The 14693-nt window shown below is 46.0% G+C and overlaps 1 protein-coding gene across 1 annotated transcript in view; it reads left to right on the top strand.

The window, feature by feature from the left end:
* The first annotated feature begins 13846 nt into the window (after positions 1–13846).
* LOC108787720 (sulfotransferase family cytosolic 2B member 1-like) overlaps positions 13847–14693 on the top strand; it is a 12884-nt gene continuing 12037 nt past the window's right edge. Inside the window, exon 1 of the mRNA XM_018557335.1 lies at positions 13847–14036. Coding sequence (XP_018412837.1) covers positions 13898–14036 — 139 coding nt within the window. The 5' untranslated portion in view covers positions 13847–13897. The remainder of the gene's footprint in view (positions 14037–14693) is intronic.

The raw sequence follows: 14693 nt of genomic DNA, 5'->3' as shown, positions 1-14693 counted from the left end.
ACCCTAGTGGAAAAAAGTTGTATTGGACTATTTTAATTGGCATGGTCCTTCAATTCCTAAGTCTTCTGTAAAAGGGTTTTGCAGTACCCATTTAAATGTGTATAGGCAAGCTAGCCCCTTATTCACACTGCTTGGTCTGGAGAGATTCATTCGAGAGTTCATACTACCTAATCCATGTCCTTCTAAACTCCTTTTAAACTCAAATCATTTGCATCATCGATCACTGAGCGATGGTAAAGCTGGAAAAGCCTTGTGTCAGGAAGCCAGTGCCAGGATTCATACTCTGCAGTTTGCTCATGCGCCTGGTGCAGCACATAGAGCTGTACCAGATGCAGCGTCTCTGCGTGAACGTGCGTGTATATATACAGTATGTCACAGAAGTGAGTACACCCCTCACATTTTTGTAAATATTTTATTATATAATTTTGTGTGATGACACAGAAGAAATTACGCTTTGCTACAATGTCAAGTAGTGAGTGTACAGCTTGTTTATCAGTGTACATTTGCCATTAATGTCTAAACCGCTGGCAACAAAAGTGAGTACACCCCTAAGTGAAAATGTCCAAATTGGGCCCAAAGTGTCAATATTTTGTGTGGCTTCCATTATTTTCCAGCACTGCCTTAACCCTCTTGGGCATGGAGTTCACCAGAGCTTCACAGGTTGCCACTGGAGTCCTCTTCCACTCCTCCATGACGACATCACGGAGCTGGTGGATGTTATAGACCTTGAGTTTGAGGATGCCCCACAGATGCTAAATAGGGTTTAGGTCTGGAGACATGCTTGGCCAGCCCATCACCTTTACCCTCAGCTTCTTTAGCAAGGCAGTGGTCGTCTTGGAGGTGTGTTTGGGGTCGTTATCATGTTGGAATACTGCCCTGCGGCCCAATCTCTAAAGGGAGGGGATCATGCTCTGCTTCAGTATGTCACAGTACATGTTGGCATTCATGGTTCCCTCAATGAACTGTAGTTCCCCAGTGCCGACAGTCCCAGACCATGACACTCCCACCACCATGCTTGACTGTAGGCAAGACACACTTGTCTTTGTACTCCTCATCAGGTTGCCGCCACACACGCTTGACACAATCTGAACCAAATAAGTTTATCTTGGTCTCATCAGACCACAGGACATGGTTCCAGGAATCCATGTCCTTAGTCTGCTTGTCTTCAGCAATCTGTTTGCGGGCTTTCTTGTGCATCATCTTTAGAAGAGGCTTCCTTCTGGGACGACAGCCATGCAGACCAATTTGATGCAGTGTGCGACGTATAGTCTGAGCACTGACAGGCTGACGTCCCCACCCCTTCCACCTCTGCAGCAATGCTGGCATCACTCATACGTCTATTTCCCGAAGACAACCTCTGGATATGACGCTGAGCACGTGCACTCAACTTCTTTGGTTGACCATGGCGAGGCCTGTTCTGAGTGGAATCTGTACTGTTAAACCGCTGTATGGTCTTGGCCACCGTGCTGCAGCTCAGTTTAAAGGTCTTGGCAATCTTGTTATAGCCTAGGCCATCTTTATGTAGAGCAACAATTCTTTTTTTTTCCGTGACAGGATCGAGAGGTGAGCGAACGCCAGTATGTGTTCGCTCACCTCCCGATCTACTGAGCCGACCTGTGACAGTCTCATTGTCACAGGTCGGCTAGAACTATGAGGTGAGTGAAAAGCACTCACCTCATAGTTCTCCTTTAAACCACCAATCGTTTAGATGGTTGTTTAGCGATTAAGTAATCAGCTTAGAGATGAATAAATCAATGCTACTGTGTACAGAACATTGTCCGGGCTTGGCTTTCTAAATGCTGCTTTGACAATGAAAAAGTCCTTCTCCAAAATAACAAAGAACCATTGTGCCAACAAAGAAATGCTTTTTTTAAAAGTGACTGTGTCCCTGCAGGATCACCTGTATACTAGTTATGTGTTTCGGATTCAGGTCCGAAAGTGAATTTGTTTTGTTATTCGGATTTGTCAGAATGCAAACATTTTTTTCATTGTAGATGCGGAAGATATTTCCAAACTAATTTTCGTTGCAGCAAAGAATTTTTTTTTTCATTTTTCTTTTTAACTTTTGACAGTCGACAGAAAAAATAAAAAAAAGTGTGGGATCCCCCCATTTATACCAGACCATTTAGGTCTGGTAGGAATTTTAGGGGGACCCCAACACCAAAATAAAAAGCATGGGTTCCCCCCTAAAATCCCTAATACCAAAACCTTGATCCGAGCAATAGCCTGGCAGATCAGGAAAGGTGGGCCACCTCCTGCACCATACCAGGCCACATGCCCTTGACATGGGGAGGGTGCTTTGCCAGGGGGGCCCCCTGGAAAGCACCTTCTTCCCATGTCGATGAGGACAAGGGCCTCTTCCCCACATCCCTGACCCGGTGGTTGTGGGGGTCATCACCAGAGAGCATGGGGCTGGCTTCCCGGCCAATCAGGAACCCAGGCAGCAAGTCATTACCTGGACCTTGGCTTCCTGATTGGCCAGAAAGCCGACTCCATGCTCCTTCATCACCTGGTGACGAGGTAGCATGGAACCGGCTTCCCGGCCAATCAGAAACACAGGTGCTGTGCAATGACTCGCAGGCCAGCTTCCTGATTGGCCGAGAAGCTGGTCAATCAGGAAGCAAGGCGGCGAGTCATTAGCCGTCCCCCGGCTTCCTAATTGGCCAGAAAGTCGGCTCCATGCTCCCTCGTCATCTGGTGACGAGGGAGCATGGAGACGGCTTCCCGGCTAATCAGGAAGCCAGGCGGTGAGTCATTACACGCCGCCTGGCTTCCAAATGTGACTTCCGGTATCGGTATTCGGCATCGGCGAGTACCAAAAAAAAACAAATATCGGTACTCATACCGAAAAACCTTTATTGGTGCATCTCTAGTAAATACAATGAAAGAATACATTGTTACATTGTATTTACACAATGACACTTGCAGGCTATCTGCAAGTGTCATTTTACACAGGATCTGCTGCATTTTGGTGCTTCAAATCAATTTCTTTCTGTCATTGTGCTTGCTGGTAATTGTCGGTAATGGTGGCTGAGGAACAACCGGGGCAGGAGTAGAGAAGCTGGACGTAAGAGATGCGTTCTATTCTGCATATTATTATCTATTTTTTTTGCCTTGACTTGTAAAAAAAACTGCATAGAGTGAGACATTCCGAACACAGCGAAAAAAATGATTTACTGGGTTATTCACAAAAGGGTGAAGAGTTTGGAGAAGGCCGGAGAAGGGAACAATCTAGGACAACAGAGCTGAACTGGAAAGTGAGCTTAATTGGAGAATTTCACCAAATCAGCTATGTTGTCCGTGTTTCCCACTGTCTGTGGGAAACTGTCTTGTATTTTTTTTGGCTCAAAAAAACTCACTAGGTCTTATTTTCGGGGTAGGTCTTATTTATTCATTTTATTATATGTACCACAATCCACACTTATTCATGTACAAAAATATGGTGATCAGGGCAATCAGGGGTGCCGTACCTTTCCAAGAGCGATTTGCTAACCAATCGCTGGCCAGAATGAACGAAGCGCACTTTCAATATTGATTCCTCACAGGCGGAGTGCATTTGGTATCACTCCGCCTGTGACAGGAGCCGGCGCTATAGAGGCGCTTATGCTGCTCTGCTCCCTCCAGTGCTGCCTTGCTTCCTCTAGCGCTGGCTTCGCTGGCACCGCTGATTCTCTCCTGCCTCTCCCGTGGCTCTTCAAGTTCCCTTTATGCCACCACTGGCCCTGGTAATAGTCACAACTAGGTCTTATTTCCGGGGTAGGTCTTATTTTCGGGGAAACAGGGTAGATTGTTCCCTTCTCCTGCCTTCTCCAAACTCTTCACCCTTTAGTGAAAAACCCTGTTAGAGTTTCTTTGCTCTTGGACTTTCCTCCTGTGTCTGTGCAGAACTGTTAAATAAGAGTGTCATTTACAGCATGTTATAACCTTTTGGTTTCCATGACCGCTTAGATAAAACATGAATTTAATTGCAGTTTAATAGCATCATTAAAAGCAAGGGCTGTAATGTCTAGTTTGTTACACAGTATAAGGATCACTTCGGTGAATGTGTTCTCCGCCACCCGGGTCATTCCGTGACATTCACAGCTTTGTGTCGGGTAATTGCTTGAGGCCATTAAAGGGAATCTGTCCTTGCAAATCTGTCTCATTGTTATAATCTAAAGAGGGCATTGCCAATTAAAGAATATCCAAAGTCAAAACTGTTTTGTTTTTTTTTACTTTTGGATAGATTAATGAAGAGTTAGTGTTTTTGTACCCTCTGGAGTTTCACCCTCTCTGTTTGTCGTGGTGAATATTATCATCAGCAGGGCCGGATTCCCCACAAGGCCACCGAGGCCCGGCCTCGGTGCGGCAGGGAGCAGAGGGGCGGCAGCGGTTTGAAGTCTCCCGATGCCCGGAACATGCAGTTCCAGAGTGTAGTACATTGGGGTACAGTGAGGTACAGTGGAGTACATAGGGGTACAGTCAGGGGCGTATTTACCGCGAGGCAAACTAGGCGTTTGCCTAGGGCGGCACCCTCTGTGGGGGCAGCACCCTCCGGTCAGTGCCGCCAATACGCAAATGCCTATCGCCGCGGTTCAGAGAAGGGGAGAGAACCGGAGCCCTTCTCAGCTGCGGGGACGCAGGCGGCTTGCGGTGGGGGACAGTGGAGTACATTGGTGTACAGTGTAGTACATTGGGGGTACATTGGAGTACAAAGGGGGACAGTGGAGTACATTGGTGTACAGTGTAGTACATTGGGGTACATTGGAGTACAAAGGGGGACAGTGGAGTACATTGGTGTACAGTGTAGTACATTGGGGGTACATTGGAGTACAAAGGGGGACAATGGAGTACATTGGTGTACAGTGTAGTACATTGGGGTGCATTGGAGTACATGTAATGGCCAGCTTAGGTCATGTCCTCTACGGTTTATTTTATAGGCAGTTTCTTCTGTCACTCTCTCTATAACGATGATCTCGTATCTTCCAGTTTACAGCTCTGATGATAAGATTGATTGTCGTACCAACAACGGAGATAAACACTGACAGACCAACCACAAGGACTTCCCATGAAGTGATTACCTGGTGAATGATTTACTTCGGCAGCAATATTTATAAGTAAAGTGTAAAAGGTGCCCAACAGGACAAGACGGCCCAGGAACATTCATCCCCTATACACAGAGTCACCATTCTTGGAGGAGGCATTGATTGGCTGTATTGGAAATCTTTAGGCAATTATCTATTGCTCAGATAGTGCAGATGTCTGCAACATGTGACAGACAACATATGATATAATGGAGACCACACAGATGTTCACCGGGCGCAGGAAGGTGCAGACATGATCTCCCCATCTACAGCAGGGCTGGGCAAATCCAGGAGATTCCCTTTAAGACATGCTGTCACCAGAACAGGTGTCCCCATTGGAACATTTACTCTCACCTCTAACATTTTGGCTTTCTTATCACTTCCTGTCTCTGTGGCAATGTTCACCAGAACAAATGGAGAGGGTGAATCTTCCTACTGGGGACCTAGCCAGCAATAAAAACCTGACAGGGAGTCATATTAGGGAAATTTGACTTCACTTCCTGTCCTGTGGAAGCAAGGGGAACGGAAAAAGAATTCCCCTTTAAGACTGCAGTAGGAGATTTCCACCATCAGATGTCACCAGCCTTCTGAGTTAAATGATGGCCAGCGTCATTCAAGCCACTTTCTCTGAGCCCAGGCTGTCATGGACCCGCCCTCTGTGGGTAGATGTCATCAGGCAGCCTAGGTTTAGAGTACTGCAGCACAGAACGCCTTTGACATGGCATTACATGACAAAACCTTCAAATCTTCACTGGCCCTTTAGACTCTTGGAAAAATAAGGTATGTATATTGGTCTAACGGTAAAGCTGAACTTCAGCTCCAACATAATCTAATGGCGCAAGGGGAGGAGTTTGTTCAAAAAGGCGCAATCAGGTGTGCCTATAGGACAGCTTAATGTTTAAATACAGCCCCGGATTGGTGAGTGAGGGCGTGTACCTCCATTGCAGCTCACTACTGTATGAGCATGAAGTCCTCATGCACATGGGCACAGGGAGCAGCAAGCTGTAAAAAATGGCTGCATTTCTGTACCTGGGACTCACCGGGTAGGGATTCACCCGGACAGTCCAGGTTTTGAATGCTGTGTCCGGGATTCATGGCAGCCGAACCCAGACACATGTTTACATATAAATAGGTGGCGCTATTTACATATGAATAAGCTGCGACTCATTCTTCCCAAAAAATTTCCATGCGTGGCTAGAGTATTCGGGTTTCGCTGAAAGAAAAGGTGGCAACCCTAGTCACGAGTGTTGCATACAGCCACCTGTACAAATCAATGGCAGGGTACATTGGTATGCTGGTAAACACTAATCCCAGCTTACATACATATGGGAACAGATATGTGTCCCTGGACGCAGACTCTGTGTCCGGGGGTGTACATCTGTATCTGTAGCCTATGTGCATGAGCCTTAAAGGAGAACTATGAGGTGAGTGATTTTCACTCAACCTCATAGTTCGAGCCGATGTGTAACAATGAAACTGTCACAGGTCGGCTCAATAGATCGGGCTCCCTGCACGGATTCACCCCCATCGCGCTCTGATCCTCCAGCGCTGACTGGCGGAACAGACAGGGGAGGGGGCGAGTACAACTGGCTCTGCCTCTAGATAGGCAGAGCCAGCTGTCACTCACGCAGCTGGGTGGATCTTGACAGTAATGTCGGGATCCGTCACGGCTGCAGCGGTCTCAGTATCCCGCAAACTGTAGCTCGCGATATACTGAGCTTTTTTTGTGACGGGAGGATGCTAGTTTATGTCCTCCCGTGACCCTAAGGAGAACTATGGGGAAAAACACTGACCCCATAGTTCTCCTTTAAATCCATCAAAGAGCTATTGAGGGGGAGCACAGCACCACCTGTAGGCTACTAGATGGAATTGCAGGTTCATAAAATAAGTAGATAGGATTTGACTCCACCATGTCCCAACATTTAAGATACTCTTGCATACAGAGACATCAACATTTAAGTTTAGCTTTCCCTTTTTGCTGGTGTTGGTTCTCTTCCAGCATGTGGTGGGAACCTGAGCTAAAGGTCATGTGAACATGGCCACACATGAATGAGCCCTTTGTGCCATTCTGTGATGCTAATCGTTGTGACAACAATCTCCTACAGTATTTTCAGAGTTCGGGATCTCAGTCAGGTTACTTGACAAGTTTCACACGCACTGACTGCAAAATCTGGCCAGACAATTGACTTATAGAAAACCTTTAAATCAAGCGTCACTATACTGTAATCACATCCTGCGTTCTGAATGCCCTGATGCTTTGAAGGAATTCTGCACATTCGTCAAATAATTGTTATAGCCTATATATAATTGCCACACAAGCCATTATATCATTAAATGCTATTAAATATTATCTTCCCTCATCTTATAATTTGTAGCCAGGTACAAAAGATAATCAAGTGTTGTTGCCTGGCAACCAGTGCAACAAAGGTGTACAGAACACCCCCTGAATTCTTATCTGGTTGCCTCACTTCTTTTCCCAGCAGTTTCTTTTATATTATTTCTTATTGTAACACTGGGACTGATCATGGGATTATATCACACCCCCCTCAGCACTCCCATTCTCTTCAGAAGAAGGAAGTTAGTGGGATGCCAAGTATATATTGCTTAGGATCTGAAAATAATTTTGTGCACATTCTTGCATTGTTTATAACTGCCTGACCTGGAGAGACTGTTCTTTTTTCTTGCCCATTGAGGGACAAAGGAAGTAATCAACTGTTGGGTTATACTGCCACCTACAAGAGGATTGGACAAAATCTGTAGTTCAGCCTAGAATAACCCTTCCTTCACTCAGCATGCTGCAGTTTGTTGCTTGTTTCCTAGGAGGAGGGACGTCTTTTCTTCAGCTCTGCTGGTAAAAGTTTAGTCATTTTGTGCTAGCTCTATTTCTTCTATTCTTCTTCATTTTTCTTTAATCAAGATTCCTTGCTGTACCGCTATTGAGCTGGTCTTTACACTGTGATTATCTGCTGCCTGAGCTGGTCTCTAAATGGCAGCCATCTGCTGCTTGAGCTGGTTTCTATATGGCAGCCATCCGCTGCTTGAGCTGGTCTCTATATGACAGATGTTTGCTGCTTGAGCTGGTCTTTACATGGCAGCCATCTGCTGCTTGAGCTGGTCTCTACATAGCAGTCAACCGCTGTTTGAGCTGGTCTCTACATGGCAACTATTTGCTGTGTCAGCTGGTCTGTATATGGCAGCCATCAGCTGCTTGAGCTGGTCTCTACATGGCATCTATCCACTGCTTGATCTGGTCTCTACATGGCAGCCATCCGCTGCTTGAGCTAGCCTATACATGGCAGCCATCCACTGCTTGAGCTGGTCTCTACATGGCAACAATCCATTGCTTGAGCTGGCCTCTACATGGCAACCATCTGCTGCTTGAGCTGGTCTCTACATGGCAACTATCCACTGCGTGAGCTGGCCTCTACATGGCAGCCATCCACTGCTTGAGCTGGCCTCTACATGGCAGCCATCCACTGCGTGAGCTGGCCTCTACATGGCAGCCATCCACTGCTTGAGCTGGTCTCTACATGGCAACAATCCATTGCTTGAGCTGGTCTCTACATGGCAGCCATCCGCTGCCTGAGCTGGTCTCTGCATGGCAACTATCCACTGCGTGAGCTGGCCTCTACATAACAGCCATCTAGATTGGCTTTTCCTTGGCTTGACTTTACAGTGCCACTCCTGTACCCCACTGCACTAGATGTTGCAGGGCTAGTCTGGAAGTGACCTTCAGGCACTGGGTTCTGCAATAGGTGGTTTCTAGACATGTGCAATCGTTTTGTTCCGAATTGAAATTCGTACAAATTTCTGTAAATTCGGACATTCGGATGCATCTGAATTTCCAAATGAGAGAAATAATGAATCTGAAAGAATCCGAATGTTTGATAACAAAATTTCAGTCGGAAACGAGACACAACAAGCGGGAGAGCTGTGTGCCATTTACCGCTCTCTGCACTTGTATATCAAATGAAAACAAAGAAACAGAATATTGTTACAAAATGTAAATAATGAAAGCTGAGAGATCTGTGTTATTCTGTAACAGCTTCTGCTTCTTGGAGGACACTTCATCCCAATGTAAAGAATCTGACAGCTGTCACAGAATACACCAAAGTGTTTAACTGTTCACAGAAATAATAATAATAATTTAAAAAAAAAAAGTATGGGTCCTCCCCTAATTCCTACCAGACACTTTAGGTCTGGTAGGAATATTATGGGGGACCCCATGTAATAATAAAGAAAAAACAGTGTGCTGTTTCCCGGCAATTCATACCAGACCCTTTAGGTCTGGTAGGAATTTTAGGGGGGAATCCCAACACCAAAAAAGTAAAAAATAAGAAAAAAGAAAAAGGGGACCCCCCTTAAAATCACATACCAGACCCTCCGGGCAGCAGACTGTCAGGGCAGGAAAGGTGGGGGGGGGGGGAGCGAGCGGCCCCCCTCCCTCCACCATACCAGGCCACATGCCATCGGCATAAACACACAACACCTTTGAAAAAATTCCTGTAATTGAACAAAAAACAAAGCACAAATTTTTGACAATTCCTTTATTTAAAAAAGATTTAAAAAAAATGTCCCACAAAGTCATTCCAGCGTCGGCCGACAATTGAAATTGACATTTTTGAAACACAATTTTTAAAATACAAAAACAAAAAAAACTCCCTGATGCAATGTTTACATTAGGCAGTGGGCAGGATCAAAGAATCAGCAAATGTCTTGTCGGCTTTGAGTCCTTATTATTACTCATTATGTGTAAGCCCCGAAGAAGTAGGAGGTCTGAGATGATCCTATATAGATTGGACTTGATGGACTGATGTCTTTATTCAACCTCAAATACTATGTAACTATGTAACTATGTCTCTGAACCCCTGAAACACATTGGCCGTTCTTTGTTGGTGGTTGGGAACCAATAATGATATAAAACACTCGCCCAAAGGATAAAATTCAAAATATTAACAATCACTTATAAAGCCATCCACAACTCCGCCCCTGGCCATATCTCAAACCTTGTCTCAAAATATCACCCTAACCGTCCACTCCGCTCATCCCAAGACCTCCTGCTTTCCAGCTCCCTTGTAAACTCCTCCCATACTCGCCTCCAGGACTTCTCTAGAGTCTCTCCCATCCTCTGGAACTCTTTACCCCAACCTGTCCGTCTATCTCCCACCTTGAATGCCTTTAGGCGTTCCCTTAAGACTCATCTCTTCAGGGAAGCCTATCCCACCTCAACCTAACCACTGAACCATCACATTCTCAAACAATTCATCCCCACACAGCTACCTCCTCATGTACCACTTCCCCCTCCCTTTTAGTTTGTAAGCCCTCAGGGGCCGGGCCCTCCTTACCATCTTGTCTTGAATTGTATTGTGATTGTAATGTCTTCCTTATATTGTAAAGCGCTGCGCAAACTGTTGGCGCCGTATAAATCCTGTATAATAATAATCCCAGGAAAAATTGGCATTCTGCAAGAAAAAAATCTGCTTGCTGCATTTCGACCCGATCCAAAGTAACCCAAAGTGAATCCCAGCTCATAGAAACTGTTCTGCTCATTCTATGAAGATGAATCCACATGATGTTGCTTTGGATTTTCTACGATTGGCTCATCACTGATCTGCACACTGCTAATTTAATTTCATACCCAGTCTGCCCCATTCCCAATGCTAATGTTGGAGATTTTATATTCATTTACTTATTAAATTACTAGTATGGAACTCACTTTATTTGGAGTTTTTGATTCATGCCTTTCTTTCACTGGTTCTTTAAATCCCCCCCACCCCCCACTAAGTAAAAGGGAAGTGGGAGGTGAAGCTTTCTAGGACCAGCAAATTCCTGAGAGATGAACAAGGCAAGAAAGTGATCACTTGTATCCCGCCTGCCTAAGAACGCTTCAGGGTGAGGAATTGGTTTATTTATTCTCCATCCATTTTTTGTGCACAATGTTATACATTTCTACAGAAAGTTCTGTTAGCAGATTCTCTGCAGTATCACCCTTTATGCATCACTGAATTATTTTCTTGTGTCCCCTAAAGAACTCCAACCTCCACTCTGCTGTAAGTCTATGTATTCTCTTCACCTCATTTCCCTCTGATCTCCTCTCTGTACACCAGCAGGGGGCGCTGTTAGCACTGCAAATGGAACATTTTCCAGATGACTGAATACATATCAGCTTAGGCTGTGTTCACGCCATGTCCGGACTGGATCTGGAACAGATCTGCAAACGCAGTGCTGTGCATTTCTGCTGCAGTTTTTTTAGCTTAAAATTGGCTTTCAGGTGCAGTCCAGTGCATTTGTATGTGTTTTTGATGCCTTTCCATGCGTTCCAGTGTATTCCAGGCCAGAGAAAATGAGACAAGCAGTATTTTGTTTTGGGCCCAGTCACACCATATCCAATGCGTCCTGGTGCAGTTTGCGTCCGGAATGCACTGGATCGCATACAAGAAGCCTCGCCGTTTTCTGGGGCAGAAAATGATGTCATATCAGTGGAGGACGGGTGGAAGCTGAATTATATCCAGCTACAGTGTGCCCCCCTCTCTTCCCCAGACACAATGGGGTGCTATAAACCTTGAGTGAACGTCCCCTGTATAATAACGCTCTAGTAGCACCACGGCTTCCTTTAATGTGTTTGCCAACCCTGACTGTGAACTCCTCTTTAATGGCCTTTTAAAGAAGAACTCCGGGCAAATAAAAACGTACCTTTGCATTAGGGCTACCCCGGCACTGCAAGGGTCACGTCCTCATTATATCCAGAGGGCTCAAATAAAGCAGAAATACTTACCTGATCCTCAGTCCTGCCTGGCTGCTGGACCGGTCTCTGCAGCCCTTTCTCCCCCGGGCTCCGGTGGTCTAAGGACTGCTGATGTCATCACGTCTAATACAGGTCCATTGACAGTAGACAGGTCCTCTTAATGTGTATGAGAAATGTAATATCCAGGAAGGTTTAGTCACAGCACTGAGCGCTGTCTGTGAGCTTTGCTGCACGTGATCCGCCACACGGAAAATGTCCTGGCCACTGCTAAAAATACTTTGCTGAATAATACTAACGCTTCATAACGACTGACACTCACCCTGTCACCGCCGGACTTCATGTATGACACACACTGCACATATTCATCATGCTCCTGCTATGGCAGTCCCTGTCTGCACCCCTCTGTCTGCTCCACACCCCACTATACAACCCTCTGTCTGCTCTACACCCCACTGTACACCCTTGTGTCTGCTCCACACCCCACTCTGTGTCCCTCTGTCTGCTCCACAACCCCACTCTGTGTCCCTCTGTCTGCTCCACACCCCACTCTGTCCCCCTCTGTCTGCTCCACACCCCACTCTGTCCCCCTTTGTCTGCTCCACACCCCACTCTGTGTTCCTCTGTCTGCTCCACACCCCACTCTGTCCCCCTTTGTCTGCTCCACACCCCACTCTGTGTTCCTCTGTCTGCTCCACACCCCACTCTGTGCCCCTCTGTCTCGTCTACACCCCACTCTGTGTCCCTCTGTCTGCTCTACACCCCACTGTACAACCCTGTGTCTGCTCCACACCCCACTGTGCACCCCTCTGTCTCGTCTACACCCCACTCTGTGCCCCTCTGTCTCGTCTACACCCCACTCTGTACCCATCTGTCTGCTCCACACCCCACTGTGTACCTCTCTGTCTGCTCCACACCCCACCGTACACCCCACTGTCTGCTCCACACCTCACTGTGCACCCCTCTGTCTGCTCCACACCCCACTGTACACCCCTCTGTCTGCTCCACACCCCACCGTGCACCCCTCTGTCTGCTCCACACCGCACTGTACACCCCTCTGTCTGCTCCACACCCCACTGCACCCCTCTGTCTGCTCTACATCCTACATACCTGTTGGAAGACCTAAAGTAGATTGTACAATCAGATTGTGATTGTAGTCTGGAATAAAAAGCTAGTTCTGATTTCCAGGGTCCATCTGGTTTGCAGAAATGTTTGTCCCTTGAAATGCTCTGGAAATGAACACGGATAAACAGAAAAAGCTGACTGAAGTCTGTTCAATTTATTTATTCATTTTCATTTGTTTTTTTAACCTTTGTGTGTGAAATCTACACTGACACAAAAAGATCAAAAAACAAAAATAAATAAATAAAACAAAGTGTCGCCGGACTATTTGGTCTTTTTCTGCCGTCACTCCTCTCTGTTTCTATAGTCAGCTTCACCTTCCAAACAAAAAGTTCTTTTTGCTGATCGGTGTTATGTTCCCGAAGCATTTCTATCTCTGGAGACCGGAGCCACCCTGGAAATCAGAACTAGCTTTTATTCCTGTTGTCAGCTTATTATATATATATATTTATTTATTACAGGTATTGCTATAGCGCCAACAATTTGCACAACGCTTTACATAGCTGCACATTCACATCACTCCCTTCCCTCCAGGAGCTTACAATCTAAGGTCCCTATCTCACATGCATACATACAGGGCCAATTTAGAGAGGAGCCAATTAACCTTCCAGCATGTCTTTGGCGTGTGGGAGAAAACCGGTCGGAGTACCCGGGGGAATCCCACACAAGCACAGGGAGAACATGCAAACTCCTTGCAGGTAGTGACCTCTTTCTTTTATAATCTTTTTTGTAGTTTTCCAAGGCTGGTTTGTATTGTTAGGTGGTGTTTGCACTAGATTGCTAACTCTTGTATATACACATTTGCTGATTTTTCTTGCAAATCTGCAGGTTTTCGATGAATTAACTTCTCAAGAGGAAGCACAAGGCGCCTCATCACTTCCCATTGGCCAGCAATCTTCAGCTTCCTCCATTTGTACACAGTGCTTGAGGCTTCATCGCACAGCTGTGAGCAGTTCCTGAGCGATCTGGCATGGAGAGGATGTCTGTGACTGAAGTATGTGCTGGCATCCAGCTGCCCGGACATCTGCACACCCCTGAGTCCCTTCAGTATGCCCAGGACTTCCACTTTAAGGAAGGAGATGTGGTCATTGTGACCTATCCCAAATCAGGTAATGCTGCAACTTTCATTGTGATTATGCTATCTCTGCAACTGTTTTAGGACTACGATTACCATCATGCATTGCTAAAAATGTCTGCTCATTAAATGAGTGTTATGCACTTCCTTGTGGTTTGCAAGGCGAGTGTTGTATTGTGGTACTGTGACTTTAGAGTGAGTGTACTTAGTGATACGGGTATTATATAGGCATCCTGTAGCTATGAAACATTTTGGCATTTACATTTTCCAGCAGCGTGCAACGATTAGGTTGTTCTATAATGTTTTTGGTTTATAAAAGTTGTGGGACTAATATTCCCAGCAAGTAGTAAAATATATCACCAGCACACCAAAGTAATATCTTTAACGAGTGGTCATTTTTTTGATGTACACACATCTCATCATAAAGCAACGTTTCGGGGGCCACTCAGGGTCCCTTCATCAGACATGCACTTTTTTTAATGCCATCATTAGCAGTATAAGCATTATACAGGCGTATTCTTGCCGTACAGGGCACCTTATATCATGCAAAGTAGGTTTGCTTTATATAATATTCTCAGCACTAGATGATCAGCATTGGTAGGGCTGAGGGAAGATCAGCTTGCAGGGAGTGAGATGCCCTTCCCTAAGCCCCCCCCCCCCCAGTCCCCACCCCGGCCTCTTGTTCCTCACA

This window comes from Nanorana parkeri, unplaced genomic scaffold (assembly GCF_000935625.1).
Source record: "Nanorana parkeri isolate BGI_ZX_2015 unplaced genomic scaffold, ASM93562v1 scaffold280, whole genome shotgun sequence".
Taxonomy (NCBI): domain Eukaryota; kingdom Metazoa; phylum Chordata; class Amphibia; order Anura; family Dicroglossidae; genus Nanorana; species Nanorana parkeri.
This window is presented reverse-complemented; position numbering and strand designations above follow the sequence as displayed.